Source organism: Struthio camelus, chromosome 17, assembly GCF_040807025.1.
Source record: "Struthio camelus isolate bStrCam1 chromosome 17, bStrCam1.hap1, whole genome shotgun sequence".
NCBI lineage: Eukaryota > Metazoa > Chordata > Aves > Struthioniformes > Struthionidae > Struthio > Struthio camelus.
The window spans coordinates 16,746,243-16,771,999 of record NC_090958.1 but is presented as its reverse complement, the minus strand read 5'-3'; the positions used below and the strand labels follow the sequence as shown (position 1 = coordinate 16,771,999).

At 43.6% G+C, this 25,757-nt stretch overlaps 1 protein-coding gene and 1 long non-coding RNA gene across 4 annotated transcripts in view; one reads left to right on the top strand and one right to left on the bottom strand.

Annotated features, from left to right (window-relative positions):
* Positions 1 to 1,061: 1,061 nt before the first annotated feature.
* RILPL1 (Rab interacting lysosomal protein like 1) overlaps positions 1,062 to 25,757 on the bottom strand; it is a 28,907-nt gene continuing 4,211 nt past the window's right edge. Inside the window, exons 3-8 of one of the 3 annotated variants that reach the window (XM_009666625.2) lie at positions 19,041 to 19,159; positions 17,195 to 17,413; positions 11,990 to 12,162; positions 11,357 to 11,449; positions 7,005 to 7,092; positions 4,453 to 4,541 (exon numbers count right to left, since the gene is read on the bottom strand). In XM_009666625.2, coding sequence (XP_009664920.2) covers positions 4,536 to 4,541; positions 7,005 to 7,092; positions 11,357 to 11,449; positions 11,990 to 12,162; positions 17,195 to 17,413; positions 19,041 to 19,159 — 698 coding nt within the window. In that variant the 3' untranslated portion in view covers positions 4,453 to 4,535. Of the gene's footprint in view, positions 4,542 to 7,004; positions 8,233 to 11,356; positions 11,450 to 11,989; positions 12,163 to 17,194; positions 17,414 to 19,040; positions 19,160 to 25,757 lie in introns of those variants that run through there. The other 2 variants (XM_068910932.1, XM_009666626.2) reach the window with 2 other exon arrangements.
* Positions 4,550 to 24,566, top strand: LOC104138818 (uncharacterized). Its single transcript, XR_011135027.1, has 3 exons — positions 4,550 to 4,805; positions 6,054 to 6,180; positions 20,492 to 24,566. It is a non-coding gene; the product is annotated as an uncharacterized lncRNA (long non-coding RNA).

Genomic DNA, 25,757 nt, shown 5'->3' with positions numbered 1-25,757 from the left:
AATGCCCTTTATGAAGGCACTTGTCGAAGAAATAGCAATGAAATAACAAGGAATAGCAGCAAACTAAGTTTAAGCTTCCTAAAAGCGTGGTCCCTGACAAAAGCTGATGGGAAGTGACTTATGTTCTTGAAGACACTGGGACAGGTGAGATCCTTAGTATTACTATATCCTTGACTAGTTCTGTGAGGTGTGAGAGGGAAGCATGTAGTAAGAAAGGTATTTTTATATCTCACAGGAGAGTACCATTCCCTGTAGAATGCACACTACAGAGTAGTAACAGGTCAGAAAACTGCTAATTTCGTGATCAATAGATGCTGTAACAGTGGACAATCACCAAAGGAAAGTATTTGAGTGTCTCTGCCTATCCCTTTGTTTTTAAACCCCTGCAGTAATTAACGCCCCTGCGGTGACTCCAGAAGATTTCCGAACACATTTTAAACTGTATTTTTGTCAGCCTTTGAATGGCATTCCCTACTATTCACACTCTAGTCTAATTCTCTCTGTGGTTCTTGCATCTCTTAGTTTAATTTACACTAGGAACTGAACAGAAATAAGTGCTCTGGGCTGGCCTAGTTTATATTTAGCTGCTTGCAGCAGTGAGGGACCTTTGCTCTACCGAAGGACTACTGTGGTGCAGGGAATTCAGTCTTGTCCCTTTTTTTGTTGTTGTTTTTCCCTGGAAAGACTGTTTCGGCCTAGAGAATGACACAGGAGTGTCAGTCTGCTGCTCTCTGCTGTTTAAGGATTTCTTTGTGTGGTGAAAGCCTACAGGAAGATGAAGGTGCCTTTTCCACTGTAGGGACTGAGCTGTGTAATTCATGCCCTTCATAAATGGTTATATACAACAACAGAAGTGACTCGTGCATCTTCTTTTAGGCAGAAATTACTTGGCTCTTTTGCTTTTTATATGGACTTCTATCCTAAACATTGCCCAGTTTGAGGCCTTATTTCCATGAAGAGTTGTGTGAGGCAATGGGGGAAAGACAGACCCCTAAGTTGCATCCCCAACAGTAGACAGCACTGGGAGGCCTTCCACAAAGGACGCAAGTCTCCTAGAAATATTTGTTTTCCAGAAATATTTATTAAACTGTTAAAATGATTTACTGCCCAACCGAAAAAAAAACCAAAAAAAAAAACTTAAATGAACCTGCACTTTGCATGCAGGATTGTTATGCCCTTTACCTGACAACCTCCTGGCCCCTTTTTTAAAAGCAGGTTTTACTTGAATATTGAGAAACTACATGACTGATCTTCAGCTCTTTACATACTCTTTCCTATGTGGCATCCTTTCTGATGGCCACTTGGCGTGTATAAACTCAGCATTCTTTTTTAAAAAAAAAAAAAGAAGTAGTTAAATTAGCAGGTCAGGAGTAACTATTTAGATTTTTGAGGTAATGGGGTACAGAGATGAATGGGGGGAAGGCGGTACTGCTTAGTGTCATTGTCTGAACTTGGCTGCAAATTTGACCTAACGATAGTGCACTGGATCCTAGCCTGTGGGACTAGCTTTACACGAACTAATAACTAGGTCTGGAGACTTCCTTTTTAATATATGAGCTTAGATGCTGGGGGGGGAAAATTGTTCAGTCTGTGTATTTCTGTTATCCCAGTTCATAGCTCTTAGCTGATTTGAAAAGTGATGTGCTTATTCAGGCTGTGAATGTGCTGCATTCTTGCATTGTCTCCTATCACTATATCTCTTGTAAATGTGCCCAATGAGTGTAAACTATGCTAGGGAGAAACTCAACAGGCATCATTCACATGGTGTGATTATTCTGTCAAATCCAGTATAAAACCGTGATTTTTAAACAGCAGCAACGATCTATTTCTGTTTCTAGCTCCCACTGCAACATGTCCATACAAGAACACTTCAGGAGATGTCCAGTGGCTTTTAGGAGGGATGTTAAACCTTTCTCATGGTTAAGGAACAGAAGCGTTACCGACTAACACATGCTCAGGAACCAGGGAACAGCTTTAACTTATTTTAACTGCCTGGTACAAATGTAGTGTATTTGTTTCCTTCTTTTTTTTTTTTCTCCCAATCTGTAAAAGAAACTGGGATCTTAGCAACTTGCGTATCATTAAATTAAGACTCCCCCTATTTAAGAATTGCCTTTCACAAAAAAGGAGGAATGCTGCCATTTTCTGAATGCAGCTGTAAGCATAAAACAACCTGAGTTAACAAAACTTAACCAGGCTTAGAGATGCAGAAGTATCCCTGCCTAATACGAGCATCAGACATTACTGTCAGTATTTCAAATGTAGATGCCTTTCATATAAGGCTACCTCTTCCCTCCCTTCCCCTCCCCCCTGAAATGCAGTGACAATCTGGAGGGCTGGTAAATGCTTTCCCTAATATTGGAGTTGCAGGCTAGTTGTGCAGCATAGGTCTCCCATGGAAATGTGCTAAGGTATTCCCAACCGTGCTTTGAACTGCTGGGAATGGGCTGCTGGCTGGGGACTGTAAATGAAACCAATATTCAAAAAGACTGTAACCTCTTGGGGAGAGGGAGAAAATACTTGAAAAGTACCCAGAGCACGCTGAAGTGCAAGGTTCAAAACAGCACAGTTACAGTCAGGAACAGAGCAGCCTTTGGCCTACCATTCCAAAAATGGTTTCCTAGCACAGTTTCACTATGGACAGGCTACAAATCGTTCCCTGCCCATACATGTTAGATAACCTATGCTGGAACATTTAAAAAAAAAAACAAAAAACAAAACCCATAGTCTTGACCACCCTAAATTAAAAACGGAAAACAAACACCTTATACTAAACCCTTTTGCTTGCTCTCATCTAGGAGCCCTTGCGGAGACCCTCAGACATTTAGCACCTGGAGTAGTTGGAGCCTTTTTCTGAGTACTAGCTCCTGTTTAGTGCTGCTTCTGAGAGCAGGCTCTTCTCAGAGCAGATCTGGTTGCTGGAGTTAAGATGCCAACAGCAGCCCACAGCTGTCTGCACTACGCTACATTAGCAGAAATTGCCTAGGACCTTGTCATAACTGGAGATACTGCTAACCAGCAGCGCTGTGCTCTGGCGCAGGTCTTGAGCATACAGTCACATCTGCAGGATGACCCTTACACCTCCTTTGCGAAGAACAGTGGCTATACCTGCTCTCTCCTGCCTGAGCAGAGCTTGCTTAGCGTGCTTTTATGGAGCGCGCGGTGCAGATGCTGGGTGCCTCTATGTTGCACAGGGCTTTGCTGTCATGGTTTTTATAAGCCTGACCTCAACTAGTCCCATGGGTTTCACAAGCTTAATTGCAAAGCAGGTCTAAAACCCACTTTCTGACAGCTCAGTTGTATTTATGTGCTGGCACTGTTGGCACATTAAGCCCCCCATAACTGCAGGCTACAAAACCTCAGCTGACACCAGCAGAGCAGCTTGCACATGTAGAATTCATCCATTCTACCACCCAAAGTAGTGTTTAGACTAGTCAGAGAAAAAGTTTGAGTTGGGGCCATCCCTAAGTCAGTCAGTTAAAACAGTTCATGTCAGCTAGCTGAGGAGGTCTCTTCATACTGAAGTTAGGCAGTCTTCATCTAGAAAGAAAAGTGGAGTGTGACTTTATTCAAAACCTGTCTGTGGGAAGGGGAGCTAATTCCTTTAGAGTGACTGTCTGCTACTCTAGGGGGAAGACCCTAGTAAGAAGGAAAAAAAAAAAAAAAGTTAGAATTCCTCTTTGCGAGCAATTCATTTTCCATTAATACTGCAGAACTGATGGCAAAATGCAAGGCACGCTCACCTCATACATCGGTTTCTTCATGCTTTAGGCACTATAAGCAGCAAGGGAAATGTACGCTCACTATCCCTCTCAAGGCTACTCCAGTTTCTCAGTTTGTATCAGGTGGATTTCCAAGTGGTTACTCTGCAAGACGCAGGTGCCAGCTGAACCTTGACAAGATACAGCAGTGCTAAGACCTGCCACGGAGCTGTGGTATCCCTCTTGAAAAAAATCTTACAGAATTAAGAAAAAGCAAACAACTAAAAGTTTTAACAAACAGGATAAGAGAGTCTTTGCCAATAGATATTGTACACTGCAAACAATCTTCTAATAACGGCACAGGTCTCCTTTTTTTTGGTTTAAAGAAGCTTGTGTTACTGTAGTTAATGCATGAGCAAGACCATAGACTTGTTATTCAGCACAAAACAAGTCATCTAGAAGCTTCGATGTCCCAAGGTATCAGTGACTGTTATTACATAGCTTGGCTTCTGTTTCTGGCAAACAGTCACCAACTAAACAGTGAGGGGATGCCTTTTGAAGAGTATATCTGAAACACAACCACGGAGGTGTGCAAGGCAAATAAAAGTGATGAGCTGCCAGATTTGTTTACAGGAGCTTCTTGTTACTAGACTGTCGAGATCTACTGCAGTAAGCTGAACACCTTGAGGTTTTAGTCACAGGTGCTGCAGGGCTTCTTGTCCTTGTTCAGTGTAGGAGTCATCTTTATTTGAATTTGCCCATTCGCCAAAAGTATCCTGGAAGTGGATGTTTCTCTGTGATGCCTGCATACGTTTCTTATCACGAGAGAAGAAACTAAACCTTCCAGAAAGGGAAGAGGAGTAAGGGAGGGGAGGGGAAAAAAAGAAGACTGTTTACTGGCTTGAAAACACTTCAAACACCCGACGTGATACACGGCACAACAAAACACAGAGCAAAAAAATCCATTTGCATCTGCAAAAATCAAGGCAGTGAAGCCTGATGGGAGTGCATGTCAAAATGTTATTAGAGATGAAGTCATTGCAATCTCAAGCAGTTCTGCTATGGAAGCTTCAAATAAGCTCTAAGTGCTGTTGACTCTACAAGGTGCAGACATCATTTTAGATGCTGCATATTCCCCCACCCTCCAACCCCAAGATAAAGAAGCAACAAAATATGAGTTAGTTTCTTGGCATAAGTAAAGTGGTATCTTTAGCATTAAATCTGTATAATTTACCCTACAGCAGAAAGAGAGAATATTCTTAAGGGTGCCAGCAGGGAAATGCATAAGATAAGAAAATGAGTCTTCAAAATTTTTTCCAAGTGTACAAATTTTGATACATAGGCTCTATTCCTGCATAAATAAATGAATAAATGCACAAAATTGCAAAAGAGTTTGCAGGATGGAGGCTCTAAACAAATGCACACAAATGTGCACGTCATTTCCTGTCACGCAGCTTGGGTGCGCTAAGATAATGACGTACATGAACCAACAGCCGTTTAATACAACAACAAATTGCCAGCTGACAACACAGCTAAAAAATACAACTGGAAGAAATCCTTAGTATAATTTTTGTGTACCATGAAGTTACCTAATTAAGCAAATTCATCTTTTCGATGTTTGTAACGAGTTCCGTACCAGAGGTGTTAGTGCAGTGTTTAAGTCTGCTGAGAAATGCAAAAGTTTTGGTTCCAGCTACCAAGGGTTTGAACTGGCTTGCATACCCTTTTGGTTTTAATGGTGCATTTCAGGAGGTAGACATTGTTTTGCTTGCACAGTACTGAGCATAACGCAGTCCTGATCTAAGGCTGGAATTGCTAAGTGCTTCTACAGTGAGAGACTATCCATACATGAATTCAACTTCAATAGGAGCTAGAATATTTGTCATGGCATAAATGTGGCCCTAAGTCCACTCCTCACCTTCCTCAGCAATCTTCCTCCACCCACACTCCCTTAGGTCTCCCCTCAGTACCATGATCCCAACCGTCCAAGCTGCCTTGTGCAGACCAGGGAGTTTGGCCTTCGATGTCTCTAGTCACATAGGCTGTATGTGAATGTCAGATGAAGTTTAAGGCAGCTTTCCTGAAAAAACATCCTATCAATCATACGTGCAGGTAAGCATGATGATTATTAATGATAAGCTGTTCTTGACGAGAAAGTGATATAAAAAGCTACACAAGTGCAATGCAAGAGAGCTAACATTGCTAGCAGGACCTGAACTTTTGCATTTCCTGGCTTGAAGTGTGCAGCCTTAATAGTGAAATAAGTCTTTTGCACTTAATTAGTCTGGTAGTTTTCTACCACCTTCATCACTGGAGCTTATAAATTCACACACATATGCTATCTCTTTTCAGGGCCAGATCCAATTCCAACTTAAAAGAGAAGCATCTAGTCACTGAGGCTTTCTGCTGGGGATGTTTGCTCCTGCATGGTCAGGCTTAATATCGTGAAGTCCAGACAGAAGACTACTGTATTTATGCAGTAAGTTTTAAACATCAAAGTTCAGTCATTTTTCACGTTTTAAGTAATAGAAAAATGTTTCTGTAAAATTTCTGCACCAAGCAGAAGGGTTTGGCTTTTTTAGTCTTTCAGCAACAATAACAATTGTTATTAGGCCTAGAAAAGTTTTATGGACAATGTTTGAAAAATTATGTCTGTGTGGAGAGGAAGGGAAATTCAAACACTGCTTTGGTGCTGCAGATATAGTGGTGACTGAAGTCAGAGTTCTAATGCAAAGACAGCCTGCATTAACAGTTACAATGTCCAGGGGTAACCAAGAATAGGGTGATAGAATTTATTATTGAGAGTGTATACTCTATTCCAAAACACATAATTAGAGACAAAATCTACAGTGCATAGATTGTAAGACATGGAAGCATCAGCCTATAATAAACACTGGGAATTAATGCATGTATCAGCCATTACATTCTGTAAATCTAACTGATTTGTAACAAGTCAGTAGACTGACATGGTTTTTTTTAAAAAGCACTGGTGTGAATTGTAAATAGGCAGGCTTAGTAAGCAAAATTAACAGATGCTGGTTAAAATTGCATACTGAAACAATTTTCTAAGGAGTAATGATTAATTTAGCATGGTAACATTAAGACGAAAGGCGAGAAAATGTCAACACTTGAGGATGAGCATGGAGGACTACAATGAGTTGCGTACTGACTGGTCATTCTGATTGGCACTTTGCACTTGTGGGACCCCACAAGTAGCCGATGAGAATGCAACCAGCAGCGCATGTTAACACGGGGTCATGCAGAAGGAAACCACGGTACCAAACATTAAAAAAAAACTCCTACAAGGGACACAAGTCTTCTTATTGGCTGCAATGTGGGATCGTCTGGAATCAATCCAGCTGCTACCATGGGCATTATGGCTGTAAAGATCCTGGTCAGGAAAGTACAGACACAGAAGAGATAAGACTGGAGCAAGGGAAAGAAAAAGCATTCCATTAAAAGAAAAGAGGCAAACAAGATACATGGGGTTACTTTGAATTATCACACAGGACATGTTACAGAGCGAGGTGGATCTGCATCACCCAAGACAGCTCCTCAGTGAAAAATTCTTATTTAGCAAAAAAACACTCATTGAAACAGTTTACATTATTTTAGAATTTCTAAAAGATACCACTTTTCTATTGTGAGGCAGCCTGCAATCTGGGTTCAATTTCATCAATTTCACCACCTCTAGCAATGCAGAGCAGAGTGCACATTTTTCTTCCCAAGAAACAAACAGGCACATACATAATGAAATGAAGGATGAAGGTGCATGTTAAGAAATATGAAACAGGGCTCTGCAGTAGCTGCTGGATATTTGCACAGAAAATAGGGTTAGACATGACCAGCATTACAGTTAAAGATTTTGCAAGTGTCACAATTTATAATTTCAAATTAAAAACCCGTAACACAGTTGAAATCTCAAAATGACCCACTCTGCAAGCTACTTTGTTAAAGGGCCTGTGTATCTCTTCCAAACGAACCTGCATTTCTTCACATGCAGAAAGATGCCAACTGCAGGCAGCTAAATACTTGTTTGAAACCTTGCAACTACACTACAGCAGAAACACTCTTTCTAGCTGGCTAGCAGCAAGGCTGTTTCTTCATAAGAGTTCAGCACTTTTACTGCGTGTTGTACAATTCATGCAACTTAGAGGTTGAGAGAGCACGCGGGCTGGGTCCTCTATGCACAGCCAGCCCCACACAAGCCTGCCGACGCACCTTCATCCATACCTGGAACACCCTCTGTTTTTCTAAGGATTCTCCTCAGAGGTTCTCCCTTGTGCCAAATATATTTTTGAACTGTGGACTAATGTCAGTTAAAGATTAAGTTGCAATCAAAACAGACATTTCACTTGTGAGCAAATGCAGCTCTCCCCAACATTGCTGCTCTAACTGCTGCTCTTAGATTCAAAGAAAACCACACAAGCAAATACTGTTGTGTCATTAGCAGTAGCGAGAACTTCTGTTTTTACGCATCGTGGCACACAGTTAACTGCAGAAATCAGGCAGACACATCAGCTTTTGTGGACTGCAAGAATAGGAAGAAAACCTATGGCTGTTTCAGGCATTACATCAGTGACAAACAACTATGTATCCTTAAAGAGAAAACAAAAGGGCGTTTTCTGCTCAAAACAGAAGGAGCATTTTTAATCCTGGTACTTTCCCTCCTCAGTAAAGCCTCCTGGTTATATAATTTCATCAAAAATCTGACATGTGATGTGGTAGAGACAAACGTAGAAATAAATCAGTATGAGATCAGAATCCAGTTAGAATTTGCCCCAGCCCCAAATCTGCAAATCCTGGGAGAGGAAAAATGTTGATTCCTGAAACTTGTTTTCCTTTCTTTATTTGGATGCAACACAGAATCACCTGAGCACATCTTAGATGGCACAGGCTATATCTCATTCCCTGAAATACTGCATGGTCAAGGAAAAAAAGGGCACATGATACAGGCAAGCATAAAACTTCTCGAGAGGGCAGTCTATTCAGCTTTTTGCTTAGTCAGGAGGAAAAGGCTGAAACAGGGGGAGAGGCAACCCTACTTCCATTCATAAAAGCACTCTGCATGCAGATACCAGCATTACAAGTTTTCCTGACACCATTAGATATGGAAGGGAGCTCTGGAGGCAGCTCCTTGCAGGCAGGGAATGCAGGTGGCAGGGGGTGGGAGAGGGGTTATAACAGGACACAACTGATGCTGCACTTGTGTTCTTTGCTCTTTTCCCCAGGAGTGAAATTTCCTGTCTTTTTAGATGTGATATCGCTGTCCCTGCCACCAACCCCTTCTTAGCCGCTGTGGGAACTGCCGGGGTTGTAGGAGTAACCCATCTACAATCACATTGTCCATGATACAGACAGAGAGGAGGGGGAAAAGCAAATAAACCCAAACCAGACAAATCCCATCCAGACAGGCTGCAAGAATAAGACAAACCTAAAAACCATTATTGTTCCTCAGGTTACTTAAAATGCAGAAGTCTTTATCTTCCCTTATTTAATGTGATGGCTAAAGGAAAAGAGAGCAGAAAGAAACCTGGGGACAGAGCATGGCAGCTACAGAAAGTCATCTCCTCTTAACAGCAGGTTCAGTAAGTGCTTCCACATGCCAGCAAGAAGAGGCCAGAGGTGATGCACAGCTTGGAAAGATAACCCAAAGTGCCTTTAAATCCTATTGCCTTTTCTGAAAGGGGTCAAAGTAACATGGCTTTACTTTTTACTGCGTGAGTTTTCAGTTATATACATTTAACAGAGAATCTGAGAAACAGAAAGATTAGATGGGTGTCTGAAAATGTGCACTGATTGAATGGTCAGAGGCTTAGCAAGTTTTCGCTGACAAATTAACTAAGAGGAAGAAAGCACTGCGATAACTGATCCAAAACACTTATGTGCCTCCTGCCATGGCTCCCTGCATTGCTTAGGTATATATGCAGAAGACAGAGTCGAACCTAATAACACCTAGTCAGCCAGCATGTGCTGTTTCTTACAACATCTATTTACATTTTTTGTGCTGCCTTCGCTTCATAAATTGAGCATGGAAACTGCAATCACCACAAAATGTGTAAGCTGAAACCAGCCATTCCCCACACAGAGGGATAAGCTTTAAAAAGCACTAAAATAAATTTAGAAGAAAAGGGAAGAGAAGCTTTACAGTGGAGACCTTGTGAGTCAAAGTATTATTAATACTACAGTTACAGAATGAAAGTTTAAAGCCAAACTTAGAGAGTATTTTCTAGTCACTTGAGAGGAAGGGATCTCTCGGAAGAGAAGGCAGCACAGACAAAAGATGAAGTCTACTGAATATAATCAAAAGTGTCCTCTTGACTTTATGGACTTTTGAATCAACCCTGATCTTGCCGTGGAACTTACTCACAGGGCCACTGCTATTAAAAACAAGGTCTGAAGGTTATGGACACGGGGAAAGGATGGGAGGGCTTTTTAGGCAAAAACAAGTAACTGTGCCATAAATCATTCATTCAGTTAAGAAGTTAAGCTTTCAGTATCACAAAAATCCAAAGGCTGGCTATAAAGTTAAGATACTTAATTGGAATAAATAAACATAGAAAGGAGGAGTTTCAACAGACAAACGGATTGGCTAACACTGTGATTTTATAACCAACTCCTATACTAGTAAATGCACACCACTGACAATAAGCTTAGGGTTTGCCCAGCGCCACTGAATACCTCACCAGAGGAGGGGGGGGGGGGGTTCTTTATAGCCAAGAAAGCTGGCATCCACTCCAGCATGGCAGCTGTTCAGCAAACAAAAGGTTGTTGCACCGTGCATACACACTGCAAGGCCAGGGTCTAAAGGCTCAGTGAACTGGTCAGCAAGGATACAGGCACAGCGAGGTATTAGGGAAACCTTGTTCTCCACACCCAACTGCTACATATCTGCAGTTTGCTTTACTTGCGAAGAACACACTTTGCAAGCCCTCCAAGCGTGACCTAGGCCTGGCAGGGGTGGTGACATTCTACTGCTGCTCCATTCTACCACCTTATGGCCTGTGCAGGAAGGACCTGGGGCTTCTGCAGTAACAGGAACATCTGTTCCTAAAGTCCTTTACTGACTTCAGTTTTGGGCATCTAGGACAGGCAGAGCAGTGCTCTGCATAAAACCGCAATTGTTAGCACCTTCCTTTGAAGTGTGACTGTATGGCCTGGACAATAGCATTCTCTAGGAAGATCAGGTGTCTGTGTTGAAGAGCTCATCAGCTCGTAACAGCTATAATGAACCATGGCAACATGTGCTCTTTTAATTAGCCTGAATATCATACCTGAATATCATACCTAAGAAGGAAGCATTAGAATTAGAGTGGGCTTCTTAGGCACATCAATCTGGTCCATAAGCAAAAGCACGTGGACTACTGTTTTTCTCCCTGCTCCATGCAGGGAGTGGAAGGTATCACAGGAAATAACCCCAGATTGAAAGACGGCCCAGAACTGGGCCAAAGTTATGGCCAAAGTCAACTGCTGTTGCATAAAACCTATCACATGCTCCTTTCTTAAAAAACACTTGCAGACATTTGATATCTCTCCTATATATGTAAGGGATGTGGTTATCTTAACTTTTAAGTTCTTTAAAAAATGTCCTACTCATAAGAGATGTTTAGCATTTGCAGACTATATCCAGTACACTTGGAGAATATGCTACTTACAGTCGTTTGATTCCAGACTCTGGCTGAGTTGAGGTTTTTGATTGAATTATGGGTGTAGGTTGAGGGGATCTAGTTTCTTCTTCTGTTTCCTCACTTGAAAGAAAGAAAGAAAGGATAGTTAACATTGTCCTCCTAGGCCATGGAAACACTTTAAATTCTAAAATCCAGTCTGAGGTAGTACTGTAGATGAAAAGAGGCAAAAGATCTGCTCCAAGCTCACTGAAACCAAAGGGAAAATTTTCTATCCACTTTAGTCTCCTGTTAGTATTTTCCTCCCATTGTGACAAGGAGAGAAATGGATGAAGAAGAATGCAATGAATACAATTACTAGAATTTCAATTTTTGACCCACTTTAATCCTTATTTTTGAAGTCCAAGTATATTACATGTTTGTAATCTTTCTAAGATTCAGTGGGAATCTGGGAGTTAGGCAAGGATACCATCTTCCCGGGTTTTTGAGGAACTAGACACAAACTGAAGCCCTTATGCTTACAAACTGTGCTTTAAGCCTTTGCAGAAATATAAGCTGGTCAGAGACTATTTAAGAACACATGTATTGTTTCTAAGACCTGCTGTACAGCTCCTATGTGAATCACATGCAACAGGACAGGTGCACCTAGGAGATCTAACCTACCTTTTGTAATATAAAAGCTCCTCTTGAAGTAAAAACACTTTAGATTTCAATTCATTCCGCTCATGAAGGACATCCCGGAGCTCCTGCAAGGTGAATCTTGGACGATTTGGATCTTTTAAGTCCACTGCCATCTTTTCTGACTCTGAGAGGCAGTCATCGTTGTTTGGTTCTGTCTAGGAAGTGAAACACTGGCTTTAAATTCATCACGTGAATGCATGTCTGAGGCATTTAAAGTCTTTATCAGTTTAGTCCCCGACCTCTTCAGTACTAATAAATCCTCTCTTAAGAGAAAAAAAGCAATTTTAAGAGGAGAAACATTTAGGTGGAATTTGCTTTTCATGTTTAAGATCCTCAGCAAGAACAACTCAGTGTTGGGACCTGCAACCAATGCCCTGTGCTCACAGGAATATTCCATAGAGTGATATTTGGGGGGTAGGGGTGGGGTTTACAAAACAAACAAAACACCAATTGTTTCTAGCAGCCTGAATGCAGGGTCTAACCTGAGCTGCCTTACAGGTGACGAGTTTTCTTGTGGAGAAATTCCTGTGGAAGTCAGACTGACAGAAAGTCAGTTAAAAATGTATAGTCTGATTTTTATAAGTCAGTTTAAGGAAGGTATACTTTTAACAAATGGGGTGAATCAAACATTAGCTTTTTACATAAGCAATGAACAAATTGCATGGCAAAGACCCTGACAATTTCTCCCAGAAAGAGAAAGCTCCTTTGGACATAACTATATTAAGTGGCTATTTAAGGTCATATCTCTTTATTGCTTGTATTTAAAAATGCACATTGATGTCAGTACCAGGGATCTAGCTACAAAGTAGAGGAAATTGCAGATGAGCGCTAGATGATGCATTTATACATGTGTACCCTCATCTCTCCTTTTCCTCTGAAAAGAATTAATTGAAAGTTTGGAGAAATTTTTGCTTTCACCTCCAGTTTCTGTGGCTCCCAGCAAGCCACAACTTGCACTCTACGGACATGGTTGGATTCCCAGGCCTGTGCGGCTGCTTCCTGTCGCCCAGGTAGACCCTAGTGCTTGTGCAGAACTATTTGGGCTAAACTGCTCATGGAAATATGGCTTGCGTGAGCACGGCCCACAGAAGAGGGGCATCATGCAGGTTCTCCAGCCTTGTTCCACTCGGTGACATCATGTGACTGCACAGAGCTGAGGACCGGCTAATGAGAAATCACAAGTCTCTGGGAAGGGCGCTCAGAATCAAGGTGCTGCAAACCAGCTACAAGCCTGAGGAGGTCTGCAAGATTTCTAACTATAAAAATAAACACAGGGCATCCTGTTCCAGCAAAGTACATTTGAAATGTGATGCTTTCTGCAAAGGCTGACTGGAGGCCAGCACATGAAATCAGAGATGCTGGCAGCCAAGCCACCCCCTTACCCTCCTGGTGAGAGGCAGAGGTGAGAGTCCCGGAGCTCCTGTGCTGCTGTAGCACATTGCCGAGATACAAGCTGGAGATAATTCCACTGCCTTAAAGACCCTTAAGTATGCCTTTTCTAGCTAACTGTCAACCACCTAAACATGTAAAACTCTTGGTACTCCAAGTGGGAAATGCACAGGCGGATGTAGATATCCTATCCTAGGAACAGCTTATGAGAAACAGCTCTCTACCCGTTTCTACATTAATAAAAAGATTTCTATACCTTAGTGACTTAAAGGTTTAACTCCTGTTGTCAACATTAAACAAATAAACAAAATAGTCCTTCCAATAGCACAGAGATTTGTAGAGATTCAGAGACAAGTGGCACAGAAAAGGAAACACAGGAGCTCAGTGAGGACTAGAGAGGAGGAGGGAGGACTAGGCCTCAGGGAGGACTAGAATTTAGCCTAAGAGCTGGGAAGAGGTTTTGGAATAAACAGTCCAAAAACCACCATGCAGTTTTAGGTGCGTCATGATTTTCTCTGAACTAGGAAAAGCAAGCCTCAAAACCTCAAGTCTCAAAACTACATACATAAGAAGACTTCATTTGATTGGCCTGAAGTGATTTTTTGCTAGTGGTAACAGAAAACAACGAGCCAGGAGTTCTGGCCCTTGTCTCCTCTTCACTGCTAAGTGAGAAGGATTAGGCAAAGGGAGAGGCCAAGAGCGGGTGTGTTCTGCTAAAGGCAGATATTCTTCATGGGAGATAAGGAGATGAAATACAATAATTCTGACTTGCTCTGAGACCTTACAGAAGTGCAGCATTTTAAAGTAGCAGTTTCTAGCTTTGCATCCCTGAGGCGCTGGATGAGATACCCTGCTCAGCTTCTACAAAAGAGATTGACAATGGAACTCCATCATCTAAACGTGAGGAGCTAAGTACAGAGACTCGTAGAGTCCATTTTTTGCAGGCTTGATCCTACCCTCTCCCAAGCTCACGTCTGTGAAACAGTTTTGATCTCTATTGATCTATTGTAGTTTCAGGTTAAACTTTGCTGAGCTGAGGCTGGTACAACACCGACTACTACAGCAGGGACTGTAGTCCTTTTCTTATAAAGACAAAACAGCAGAGCAATGTTCACTTGTCCATTTCTGTCTGATTCATCCCATTACTCCAAATGCATTTCTTTATACAGTTTACAATAAATAAAGATAGATGCACCCTGACGAAACGTTCAAAGGAATTTACCTCAACACCTTTCCTCCTCTCCACCCCACTGGGTTAGGGTCTGAGCTGACGCCTCTTCTTTTGGTTTTATCTCCACCCCCCACCTTTCCCCAAGGAAGCCACTTTTTGCCAGATTTTGCCCAAGTCAGCAAAGACTGAGGAGCCTGTAGCCAGTGCAAATGCACTCGACCGAAGCCAACAAGCAGTGTTCATTCCAGAGCATGCAGCTCTTCTAGCTTTCTGCTTGCCACTGCATTCCTGCTTAACCGTCATCCTGGCAAAGAGAATGGGCAACAACTCTAATTAGAAGAGGTGCCATTGCCATGAAACCGATGAGTTAGAGAGGGGAAAGAAAGCATCCTTTCTCTCCAGACACTGAAGACACTTTCACTCTTGCTGGCTCCAGGCCTAGGCTCCAGAGCCCCATTTACAAAGCTGGGTCTCCTGGCTGCATTAGCAGCAATGAAGTCATCCCTTTCATTGTTAATACAGTGCGGGCCCGATTCAACAGGGACATGTTAACACTGGCTGTCACATTCCTTGGGGGACCAGGGTACCCCGTCAGCCTTTGCTTCTGCTTTCTGATATATATTCCTGCCTCCTACAAACAAATTAGGTGTTTCACTCTCTGCTTCTGTTTATCAGGCATTTGCACTACTGCCTTGCTTCTTAAATGGCTTGGTACTGGTGCTCTTCCTAGCACACCCAAATAGCTCTATACGATAGTGCTCCCCGGAGTTCTTTCATATCATGATACCCCTCATTCTATTTGTGCTATTCTAAGAGCAGCATGAGGAGGGGAAATACAGCACATTTGCTTGAATAAGACAGAAGTACAGTGTTGTACGCACAAAGGAAAATAACAGCAGGAACCCTAAGGAGAATTAAGGGATGCAACAGAGCAGAAGCTATCCCTTTTTCTCAGGAAGCTCCCCTTGAGTTTCCATTCCTACTACTCTGATCTCAGCACCAAGCCAATTTGCAAATTGTCTCTTTGCCTGTTCTTGCAAGTACTTGAGTATGCAAGCATCAACATTTGCTTTTTGTTAACATTTGTGCTAGGAACACTTCACTGCACAAATTCTAATAGGAAGCGAAAGCAAGAATAGGGCTCAGGTTGCTTCCTCTAAAGCAGGCCTACAAATATTTATATGTTAATTTGGTAGCAATAGACCAGCTCAGTCCTGGCACCATGAGGGCCAAGTGTACTCTCACTCATTTCTGTAGCCTGAGATCCCAGCCTCCCTGTCAATTCGTGGATTAAGAAATTCCGACTGCTCAGTTCTGAAAAACTGCAGTGAGGCAATGGATGGAAACGTGGTCAGAGAGAACAATGATGTGATAGCAGAAAAGCACATGAAGACTCGTTAGCTCAGCAAAACTTCTGTAACTGTTATCTTTCCACAAAGAGCTAAGCCTTCTCCAAAGGATTAAAGACTCTACTTTCAGCCAAAATAAACCATTTAAAGTTCCTGTACCAAAGGGAATGATTTAAAAAAAGATAACCATATTCTATAGGACAGCAGAGCAGGTGAAAAGACTCATTCACATCACAGATTCCTGAGCAACCCCTGGTTCTTGGAAATGCTGCTCCTAGTCAAACCACTGGCACAACCTGGGCTTGCCTGTGCTCAGCCAGGAAGAGCTTTCCCAGGGAGACAGCAGGCAGCCCTCTCTGTTTTTCAGATAGAAGCAAAAGGGGTAGCCCTTTTATTTTTAATTCCTGATGTAAGTCTGGAGGCCTGAGGAGGACAGGTGGCATTTTAAGTTTATGAGACGAAGCAGGGATTTCAGGCCAAAGCAGGCATGTTCCACTGAATGGCAGCATCCTGCCCTCAGGTACTGCCTGCCTGCAGAGTTCTGCATTTTCTCTGGGACCCCTCCTGACACAATTTTCTTCTCTACTACAGTTCACATGCCACAACCATCACAGTGCATTGCACCTTTGGGATCCATTAGAGCTTGCAGATTTGCCTGCTCGGCAAGGCTTAAGCTGCTTGTCAGCTATTCTCTTTTGGAAACCCCAGACTGTTAGGAGATCAGTTTGCTTTACTTTGGGGGAAGGGGTCGATGTGTGCAAACAAAATGATCTCAAACACACTAACAAAGCACCACCAAAACATTATTTGCCTGAAATACAACCTAACAGCTGTTACTGCAGAGATTTTGGATTGCCTCATGACATTTTTAACCGCACGCTCTCCTTTGAAGAAATTATTTGTTCTGTTGTCTGGTGAATTCTGCAGCCTAGTGCATGATTCAAAGGTTAGGCTCCCCAGGACATGCGGAGAGTAGCCAAGTCTCAGGGGAGAGTAGACTATGGTCTGCTGTTCCCTATCCCAGACACCCCACTGCTGACCTGTCCTCCCACCCCGCTTTCTGGGCAACTGATACCTCTCCTCTAGGAAGGAGGGCTCTGTTCCCTGGGTCACCATCTGTCTACATGTATACCTTATGCATGAACCCAAGATGATGTCCTTGAGTCCCACCATTGCCTCTAATGTACATCAACCACTTTTATCTGAAGAAGGGATGCTTGGTATGGCCCCCAAGGATCTTAGAAAGGCTGTTTAAAAGAGAATTAGAGTGCCTCTTACCTTTATTTCTTCCCCATTTTGGCTGTCCTCACCCTGCAGTTTTTCTCTCAGTTTCCCTAGCTCTGCTCGCAGGCTGCCCATCTCCTGCTCCTTGGTTTGCAAGTACGCTTCCAGCTCCACCTTCTGCTCGATCAACGCCTTCCCCTGCGCCTCAACAACGGTGATCCGGTGCCGCAGGTCGTGGTTAATTTTCATTAACCTGTTCTGTTGCTGTTGAAGCTGCAAAACATTGATGCAGTAGTTAAGTATCCATTCAGCCATAGCGATTACATCTCAAACAATATGTTAAAGAATAAGTAGCAGGTTCCTGTTAAATTTAACCTGGAAAAAATCTTCACCCTCCTAATTATTATTTTTTTAATATCTAATTATCTGCTACAGTTGCAGTCACCAAAATCTCTTTAGTTGCTGTCAGAATGAGGCGCTTTTCCCCCAGCACAGGGAATTATCTGGCTAAAAGCAAATCTATCACTTCAAATACCATGCTTCAAAAAAGCAATGTTCAAGGACAGAGTAGCTTACGGGTTTCTGAATCAAATCTTAACCCAGAGCGGAAGTGATAAAAACAAGACGTATCTAGACAGGACAGAGAAATCTGAGACAGAGACTCTTCTCAGTGGTGCCCAGTGACAGGACAAGAGGCAATGGGCACAAATTGAATGACAGGAAATTCCATAGGAATATAAGAAAAAACTTTTGTACTGTGAAGGTGGTTGAGCGCTGGAGCAGACTGCCCAGAGAGGCTGTGGAGGCTCCATCCTCGGAGGTATTCAAAACCCGACTGGACATGGTCCTGCTCAAGCTGACCCTGCTGGAGCAGGAGGTTGGACCAGACGATCTCCAGAGGTCCCTTCCAACCCCAACTATTCTGTGCTTCTCTGAGATCCTTAGTATCCAATTATTACAAGTCCTTTGCTTTGAGCCTCTAGGTGCTCTTATAATGCAAGATGTGACCTGCCAGGCATTGAATGAACAACACCTATTGGCTCTGAAACGCCACAGCACCCCAGAGGCCCTTGGGTAGAGCAAGAACTGTCTCTAAGTCTGGCTCTCACTAGCAGCCAGAAGAGGCCTGTAAGGAGGGGAAGCAAAATATGGGTAATCATTCTTCCTAACATAGAAAGAACCAAGACATCATTTGTTTCCCAGGGTCACAGTGGAGCCTGTGACTCATCTGAGACTACAGCCTTATCTCTTGCACTGTGGTCGCCCAGGTCACCCATCCTCTCAGTGACTGTCTGTTCACTGCTGGCAAAAGTAAGTGAACTGGGCTCGGCTCAGGCCCTTTCCTCCCTCTCTCCTACCATTTCCTTGTGCAAACAGGTAATCCACATTGCATCCTTCGTGCAGGAGTGGAGAGTCTCTGCTGTCAGACTCTACAGGAAGTATGTATATAATATATAGTAGCCTTCTCATCCAAAGTTGGGACCTCTGCATGGGGTGAAGCATTGGGGTGATGAGGAAGTTTTCACTGCCAAAGCAGAGAGAAATTTATAAAGCCAGAGGAAGCTGCCTGCCCTGTTTCCATGAAAGCGAGGATGTATCAGGCCCTTAGGGAAACTAACAAAACAACCTGACCTTCACCCATCTTCTTCCCTTGTCACACTGGTTTCCAGTCACCCTCCAAGTGCCTCTGGTCCTTCCAAATGCAACAGAGGGTGTGTGGCTGCGCCGAAGACTGCCTAATTATTTTGCACGCTCCACAGTTAGGCAGAACACTTCAGATGCTGGGCTGCTAATCTGGCATTGCTTACTAATTTTAAATTAAATTAAAACTTGAAAGAATGATATGGAAGCACAGGTGAGAAAGAAGGAGAAGAAAATAGGAAGAGCAAGAACCACTTACAGCCTCTACATCCTCGTTTTTAAGTCCAAGTTCCCGGTCCTTCGCCCTGATTTCATCCCTCTGTTTATCTACCACTTCCTTCAGCTTCTTCATGACTTGCCGCTCTCTTTCTGACATTCCTGGTTTAAAAAAAACACAGAAAACAAACTGAGGACAAGCAGGAGCTGCCGAGACTGAGAACAATAACAGTGAGAAACATTTGGGTAAAAGCTCTGGGAGTTGCCTGCTGTGGAAATCAAAAAGAGACTGTTGGCCGATGCTTTGGATAAAACAAGGTTACTACAGGGATTATTAGACATATTACAGGCATAATAGGGAACATAGATGATACAATCCACCCTGCAAAGTCACTGCACAGAAGGTCTTGAAAACCTTGACAGTCCTCAGAAGCATTTGTAACAGTGAAGTAATATTGCTATGTCTTGCTACCTCAGTGGTTTTACATCCACTGCAACGTTCACATTATGTGCCGGGGAGTTTGGTTATTTGTGTAATAACTTGTAGAATCAGCTGACCAAGACACTGTGAAAACTGTAAGAAATATAGGCCCATCTGGGTCCTCGGCAAGATCTGAACATTTCCCTGTGGTGAATTGCATCTAAATCCAGACCAGCTGAGATGTGCTGGGTTAGACTGATTGCATGTTGGAATCCAAACTAACAGCTTTGAGTTGGGTGGAAGGGTGGAAGACTGCAAGAGCTGGGCCTGTTCAGCCTGGAGAAGAGAAGATTGAGAGGCGATCTCATCAATGTGTACAAGTATCTGAAGGGGGAGTGTCAAGAGGATGAGGCCAGCCTCTTCTCCATGGTGCCCAGCAACAGGACAAGAGGCAACGGGCAGAAACTGAACCACAGGAAGTTCCATCTGAACCTGAGGAAAAACTTCTTCACTGTGAGGGTGACAGAGCACTGGCACAGGTTGCCCAGAGAGGTAGTGGAGTCTCCTTCCCTGGAGATATTCAAAACCCGTCTGGATGTGATCCTGGGCAATATGCTCTAGAGGTCCCTGCTTGAGCAGGGAGGTTGGACTAGATGATCTCCAGAGGTCCCTTCCAACCTAAACCATTCTGTGATTCATTCTGTGATTCTGTGATGAACCAGGACCTCTAAAGGGTACCCCATCCCTGAATCAAGAACAGACATTTAGTCTAAATTATGGTCGCGTATTTTCTCTGCATGTTTTGCTACCTTTTCCCCATCCCATTATACGATAATTCACATTTAGAATAATTGTGCTTTGGAGAAAAATACTAAATGACATTATATTTCAGAGAAAAATACTAAATGGCATTTTGCTTGTGGAAGATATTTGGAATACTGCCAATAATCCAACATTGATTCTGTTTGAAGACGGATAAGGGATTATATTAACCTGAAGTCTGATCAACAGTTCGTTAGCAAAAGTCATAAATCACAAAACAGGAAGCATTCTTCCATTCTTTGCCATTACAGAGATAATCAAGAGCTCCTGGGATATCCTGCCAACAGACCAGATTTAACTTGGTGAGATGGTAAATTTATTATACTAACTCATCATAATTGCTGTACAGAGACACGCAGTTTGAGGGTCCTAATCTATCACATTAAATCACTTTGCACAACCTCCTGTGGGATGACTTGAAGACGAAAGGCTGTGACCAGGCATTGTATGGCTGTAGCAACTCTTTGGTGGACAGGCACTTCTGCAGCAGCCATGGGTTCCCAAGCAGGTGTACAAAGTGTATGACCGTGAACAGGGAGAACAACAGCTCTGATCCCTCCTTGCAAAAGGGCTTGGAATCTCCTAGAACTACAGTACAGCAGAGGACAGGTAACTCCTGTGCTGGGAAAAGCAGCAGTCATCGGGGATGGCTGGTGAGTTGGTTTAGAGGATGTGTTCCTGTCAAACCCCTGAAAACACCTGGGAGTGATGCAGTGTTCATATTCAGTGTCTGTGATAAGCCTGCCTGCTTTATTTCTGGAGCCTGGTTCTCTTAGTCTCTCTCACAGGTTCTGGTACATTGCAGGATACTTTTCATTCTTCACTGGGATGGGAATGGCTCATATTCCACCGGGAGGACAGCTACACTGTGACACACACTGCTACTTGCTCTTTTAAGAGAGTCACACTATCCTATCACAACATAAGTCTGGAGTGGTGGAATCCTACACCCAGCTCTGAAACCTCCCTGATCTTGGGCATTTCCCTACACCTCTCTTAGTTCCCCCACTTGCAGGGACACAGGAAGAGATAGGAGAGCCAGGATAATAGCTGGATAGAGCCATGTGGTAGACAAAAAAATACAGACAAGGACCCTCACACCAACTAACACAATAGAGCCCTGGTATCTTCCCATAGCTTCCTTATCACTAGGGTTCTCGTGTACTTGCAGTCCTTCACAGACCACAGCTGTATCCACAAACCCTGCTGCAGGCTCCTGGATCCACCCTTCTGCAGCCAGTCACAAGGCTGGGGCCTAAAACATCAGATTTACTAAAAGAAATGCCTTGAAATATAGTGGGACTGCAGTGAGATTTTAGACTGGCAGTTTCACCCCAGTAGGTGCTCAGAATGGTGAGTACAGCTGTATTCATTAGTACTTGTGAGATGCTTTGAGATCTCTAGATAGCAGGTGCTATTTAAAGAATAAAGTACCATTTCAGTGCTGACTGCTTTTCCTCCCACTGTGCTCATTTTTCTCCCTAACATTTGGTGAGCATGAAAGACTTCAATTGTGTGCTCAGATCACTACATTATCCTTCTTATTTTAGGAGGAGGGAAAAGGAAAGGTGGGAAGTGTTTGTGAAACAGTCACATCATCTCCTTCCATTTTCCCAGGCGCTGAGAAAGAGGGGAGGGAAATCACTAAGTGCCCTAAATGTAAAGTAATTATCTTCAAATGACTCAAAGTCTAATATCTGCAAGATCTTAAATGGCACACCCAGCTGGCTTCCCTAGGCATGTCCTATTCAGCAGCTTCCTGTGAACTGCTGTGATCACTGCATTGTTCCACAGAGCAAGAGAAAGGAAAGCAGTTAAAAAAAGAAAAAGAAAAATTAAAAATGAGCATCCTTCATGTTTATGCTTAGGGGACCTGTTTACCACCATGTTTATACAGCATCTAGCACAGCAGGCCAGGGTCTGTGGCACCGCCACTATGTAAATATTCAGAATAGAAGCTTGCCTCCACTTTTGCAAGGGGACTGTAGGTTCCTCAGCAGCCAAGCACAGGAGGTTCACACGACCGTCCGCTGCCATCCTGCTTCTTGTCTGTACTACCATAGCTGCTCTGTCTGAGACAGCAGCTCCTCTCGCATTAGCAGTACAGCAGCCTGCTTGTCCTGTTTGACACGTGCTGGGTCAAGTTCGCTCGTGGCATTTTACTAGGATATTCTGGTCAGTCAGCACCATCAAATAAGCTCGGTTTGAGCTCAGGGAGGAGTAGCACTAATGAACGCTGTAGATTCATCTGACCCCTCCTATACATTTTGTATTCTGCCACATGCATCTTTCCCACGAACCTTGCTCTGCTCAGACTCTCCGTGGACGCTCTCTCCGCAGAGCCCTCCTGTTTAGATGGGATTGCAGCTACCTCTCTCATAAATGCTTTCATTACAGTACAGTGAGGCTCTGTGAACTCTGATGTGACTCTTAATTGGCAAGGATTGAATCTCAGAGCCTTGCACACCCAAATCACTGGCCTCTGTTGCCTGTGCTAAAAATAACTCCCTCAACTGTCTAGTGAGTAAGCAGCAAGCTGTTAATCCCAGGGGTTAGCCACTAAGGGGAGACATGATCACAATACTAAATCATGCTGAGATATCGAAACTGGAGGCTGGTCAAAGTTAGCCCAGCTAAAAAAAAGTATTTGGCTTGAAAAGCTGCATCTGTAGACTCTACGTGTGTCAGATTAAATAATGGAGAGGGAAAAAAGCTGTCTATGTGCTTTTTCACATTTCCCGTCCAAACAAACTATCTGAGACAAAACTGCCCCCATTCATTAATGGCAAAATTTCCCAAAAGGAAAACAGTTGGGAGTTTCACATAATATGTCCCAAGTTGAGGTCGCTATAAATTAATGTAATTTGACTTAAACTAATGATTTTGACTAATGAGTATTAGTGGTCCCAGAATCTGATCTCTGGAAGGTGTTTTGTTTGTGTTATTATACTTGGGTAGACACAAAGTAAAAATAACATGAAAAGCATGCCTGGTATTTGCTTGGCTAGCTGAATGTAAGGCGTATGGCTATGCTTAAATACAAAGTAACGAGCTGCAGTGAGCTAGATACTCACTGGAAAAAAAGAGGGGAGAAAACAAAGGGGAAGTTGGTTCTTTATGACAACATGTCATAGTCTTCATGGCCCATGACTCATCACTGCCATTCCGACTCTTTGTAGGCTGATGTCGAGCTGCCTCTTGAAGACTGACTATTAAATTGGAAGAGCTGCATTTGTTATAGAGAAGTAGTGATCTTGAGAGGTTTAATGATTTTTATTTCCAAAAGATTTCATTACACACCTCCCGGGGCAAGCGAGCGGTACTCAACCTTTGGACTGAATTCGGTGCTGGGGGAGCAGGTGCAACTTCTCCAGCATTGGATCGAGTTTCATCCACCTACTGCAAGCCTCAGTTTAATCCTAGTTACGACTTTGCTGATAATCAGAATATACTGCAACAGGAGCACTGTGGCTTGAAGCAGGGAACCAGCGTCCTGCCCGTGCCCTAATAGTTCAGAAAGCCACCCGCTTCCAGACTGACTCACAATCACAGGAAGGTTTTGCTGCTGCAATGAAGCTGTTCCATTCTCAGCTGTCCACCCCATCTCTCGGCTCGAGGCTGCCTCATTCCCAAAGCTGCACAGTCATTCCTTCAACTCCTCAGCTTACACCCCAGTAGGATATTGTGAAATGAAATTGGTAGCCAGCAGAATCAAATAACATGCTATGACCCGTGGAACGAATATACATCTGTTCATCTGCTCCTGCTCTTGAGAAAGAGCTGCTTGCTGAGGTGTGGCTAAGAGATGAGGATGGTAATCGTTTCAGTTGCTGCAGTGAAATCTACCTGCAGCTGTGAATCAGAACCATTTGTCTTGAACTTCATTCTGTCTCAAGAAAGAAGCTGCCCATGAATTAATCAGTTGTTTCAGCTCTTTAGGATTCACACACTCCCTGGATTTTATGTCTCTTCACCTCTTCTAAACTGGCTGGAAATGTCTTAATATGGGTGTGGAAACCCAAAGGCAGGTAAACCAGCTAAAATCAGTCTCTAAAGATGTTCTCCCACAATATCCCCATATGGTGGATTAATTAGTATAACTCAGCTAAAAGAATACCGAGTTCACAGAATCACAGAACGGTTGAGGTTGGAAGGGACCTCTGGAGATCATCTAGTCCAACCCCCCTGCTCAAGCAGGGACCTCTAGAGCGTATTGCCCAGGATCACATCCAGGCGGGTTTTGAATATCTCCAGGGAAGGAGACTCCACCACCTCTCTGGGCAACCTGTGCCAGTGCTCTGTCACCCTCACAGTAAAGAATGTTTTCCTCAGGTTCAGATGGAACTTCCTGTGGTTCAGTTTCTGCCCATTGCCTCTTGTCCTGTCACTGGGCACCATGGAGAAGAGTCTGGTCCCATCCTCTCGACACCCTCCCTTCAGATACTTGTACACGTTGATGAGATCGCCTCTCAATCTTCTCTTCTCCAGGCTGAACAGGCCCAGCTCCCTCAGCCTTTCTTCATAGGAGAGATGCTCCAGTCCCCTATTCATCTTCATAGCCCTCCACTGGACTCTCTCCAGTAGTGCCATGTCTCTCTTGTACTGGGGAGCCCAGAATTGGACACAGTCCTCCAGATGTGGCCTCACCAGAGCCGAGTAGAGGGGGAGGATCACCTCCCTCCACCTGCTGGCAACACTCTGCCTAATGCACCCCAGGATACCATTGGCCTTCTTGGCCACAAGGGCACAAGGGACATGGTGGCTCATGGTCAACTTGTTGTCCACCAGGACTCCCAGGTCCTTCTCGGCAGAGCTACTTCCCAGCAGGTCAACCCCCAGCCTGTACTGGTGCATGGGGTTATTCCTCCCCAGGGGCAGGACCCTGCACTTGCCTCTGTTGAACTTCAGGAGGTTCCTCTCCGCCCACCTCTCCAGCCTGTCCAGGTCCCTCTGAATAGCAGCACAGCCTTCTGGTGTGTCAGCCACTCCTCCCAGTTTAGTATCATCAGCAAACTTGCTGAGGGTGCACTCTGTGCCTTCATCCAGGTCATCGATGAATACATTGAACAAGACTGGACCCAGGACCGACCCCTGGGGGACACCGCTAGCTACAGGCCTCCAACTAGACTCTGCGCCACTGACCACAACCCTCTGAGCTCTGCCATCCAGCCAGTTCTCAAGCCACCAAGAGTTGCTGCTTTACAAGCAATTATCCTGAGTATATCAACACTCGCACTTGTTTTTGTGCACAGCAATGTGAAATAAACAACGCTGAATGGATTATTCTGTTTGCATTAGAAAACATAAGGTGTAAAAATGTTTTTTGCAACCTGCTAACTAACAAAATAAAGTGATAAACCAAAAATGAAGCTAGAATTTACTTTTAAAGACGCTTCTTGGACAAACAAAGAACTATTCAGGCTTTTCTTTCCCTCCTGCCCCCACCTCTTATCATGTCTCATTTGCTCAGAGCTTTTCTATTCAGGTAACCAGAAAAAGTCCTGCATTAATCTAGAG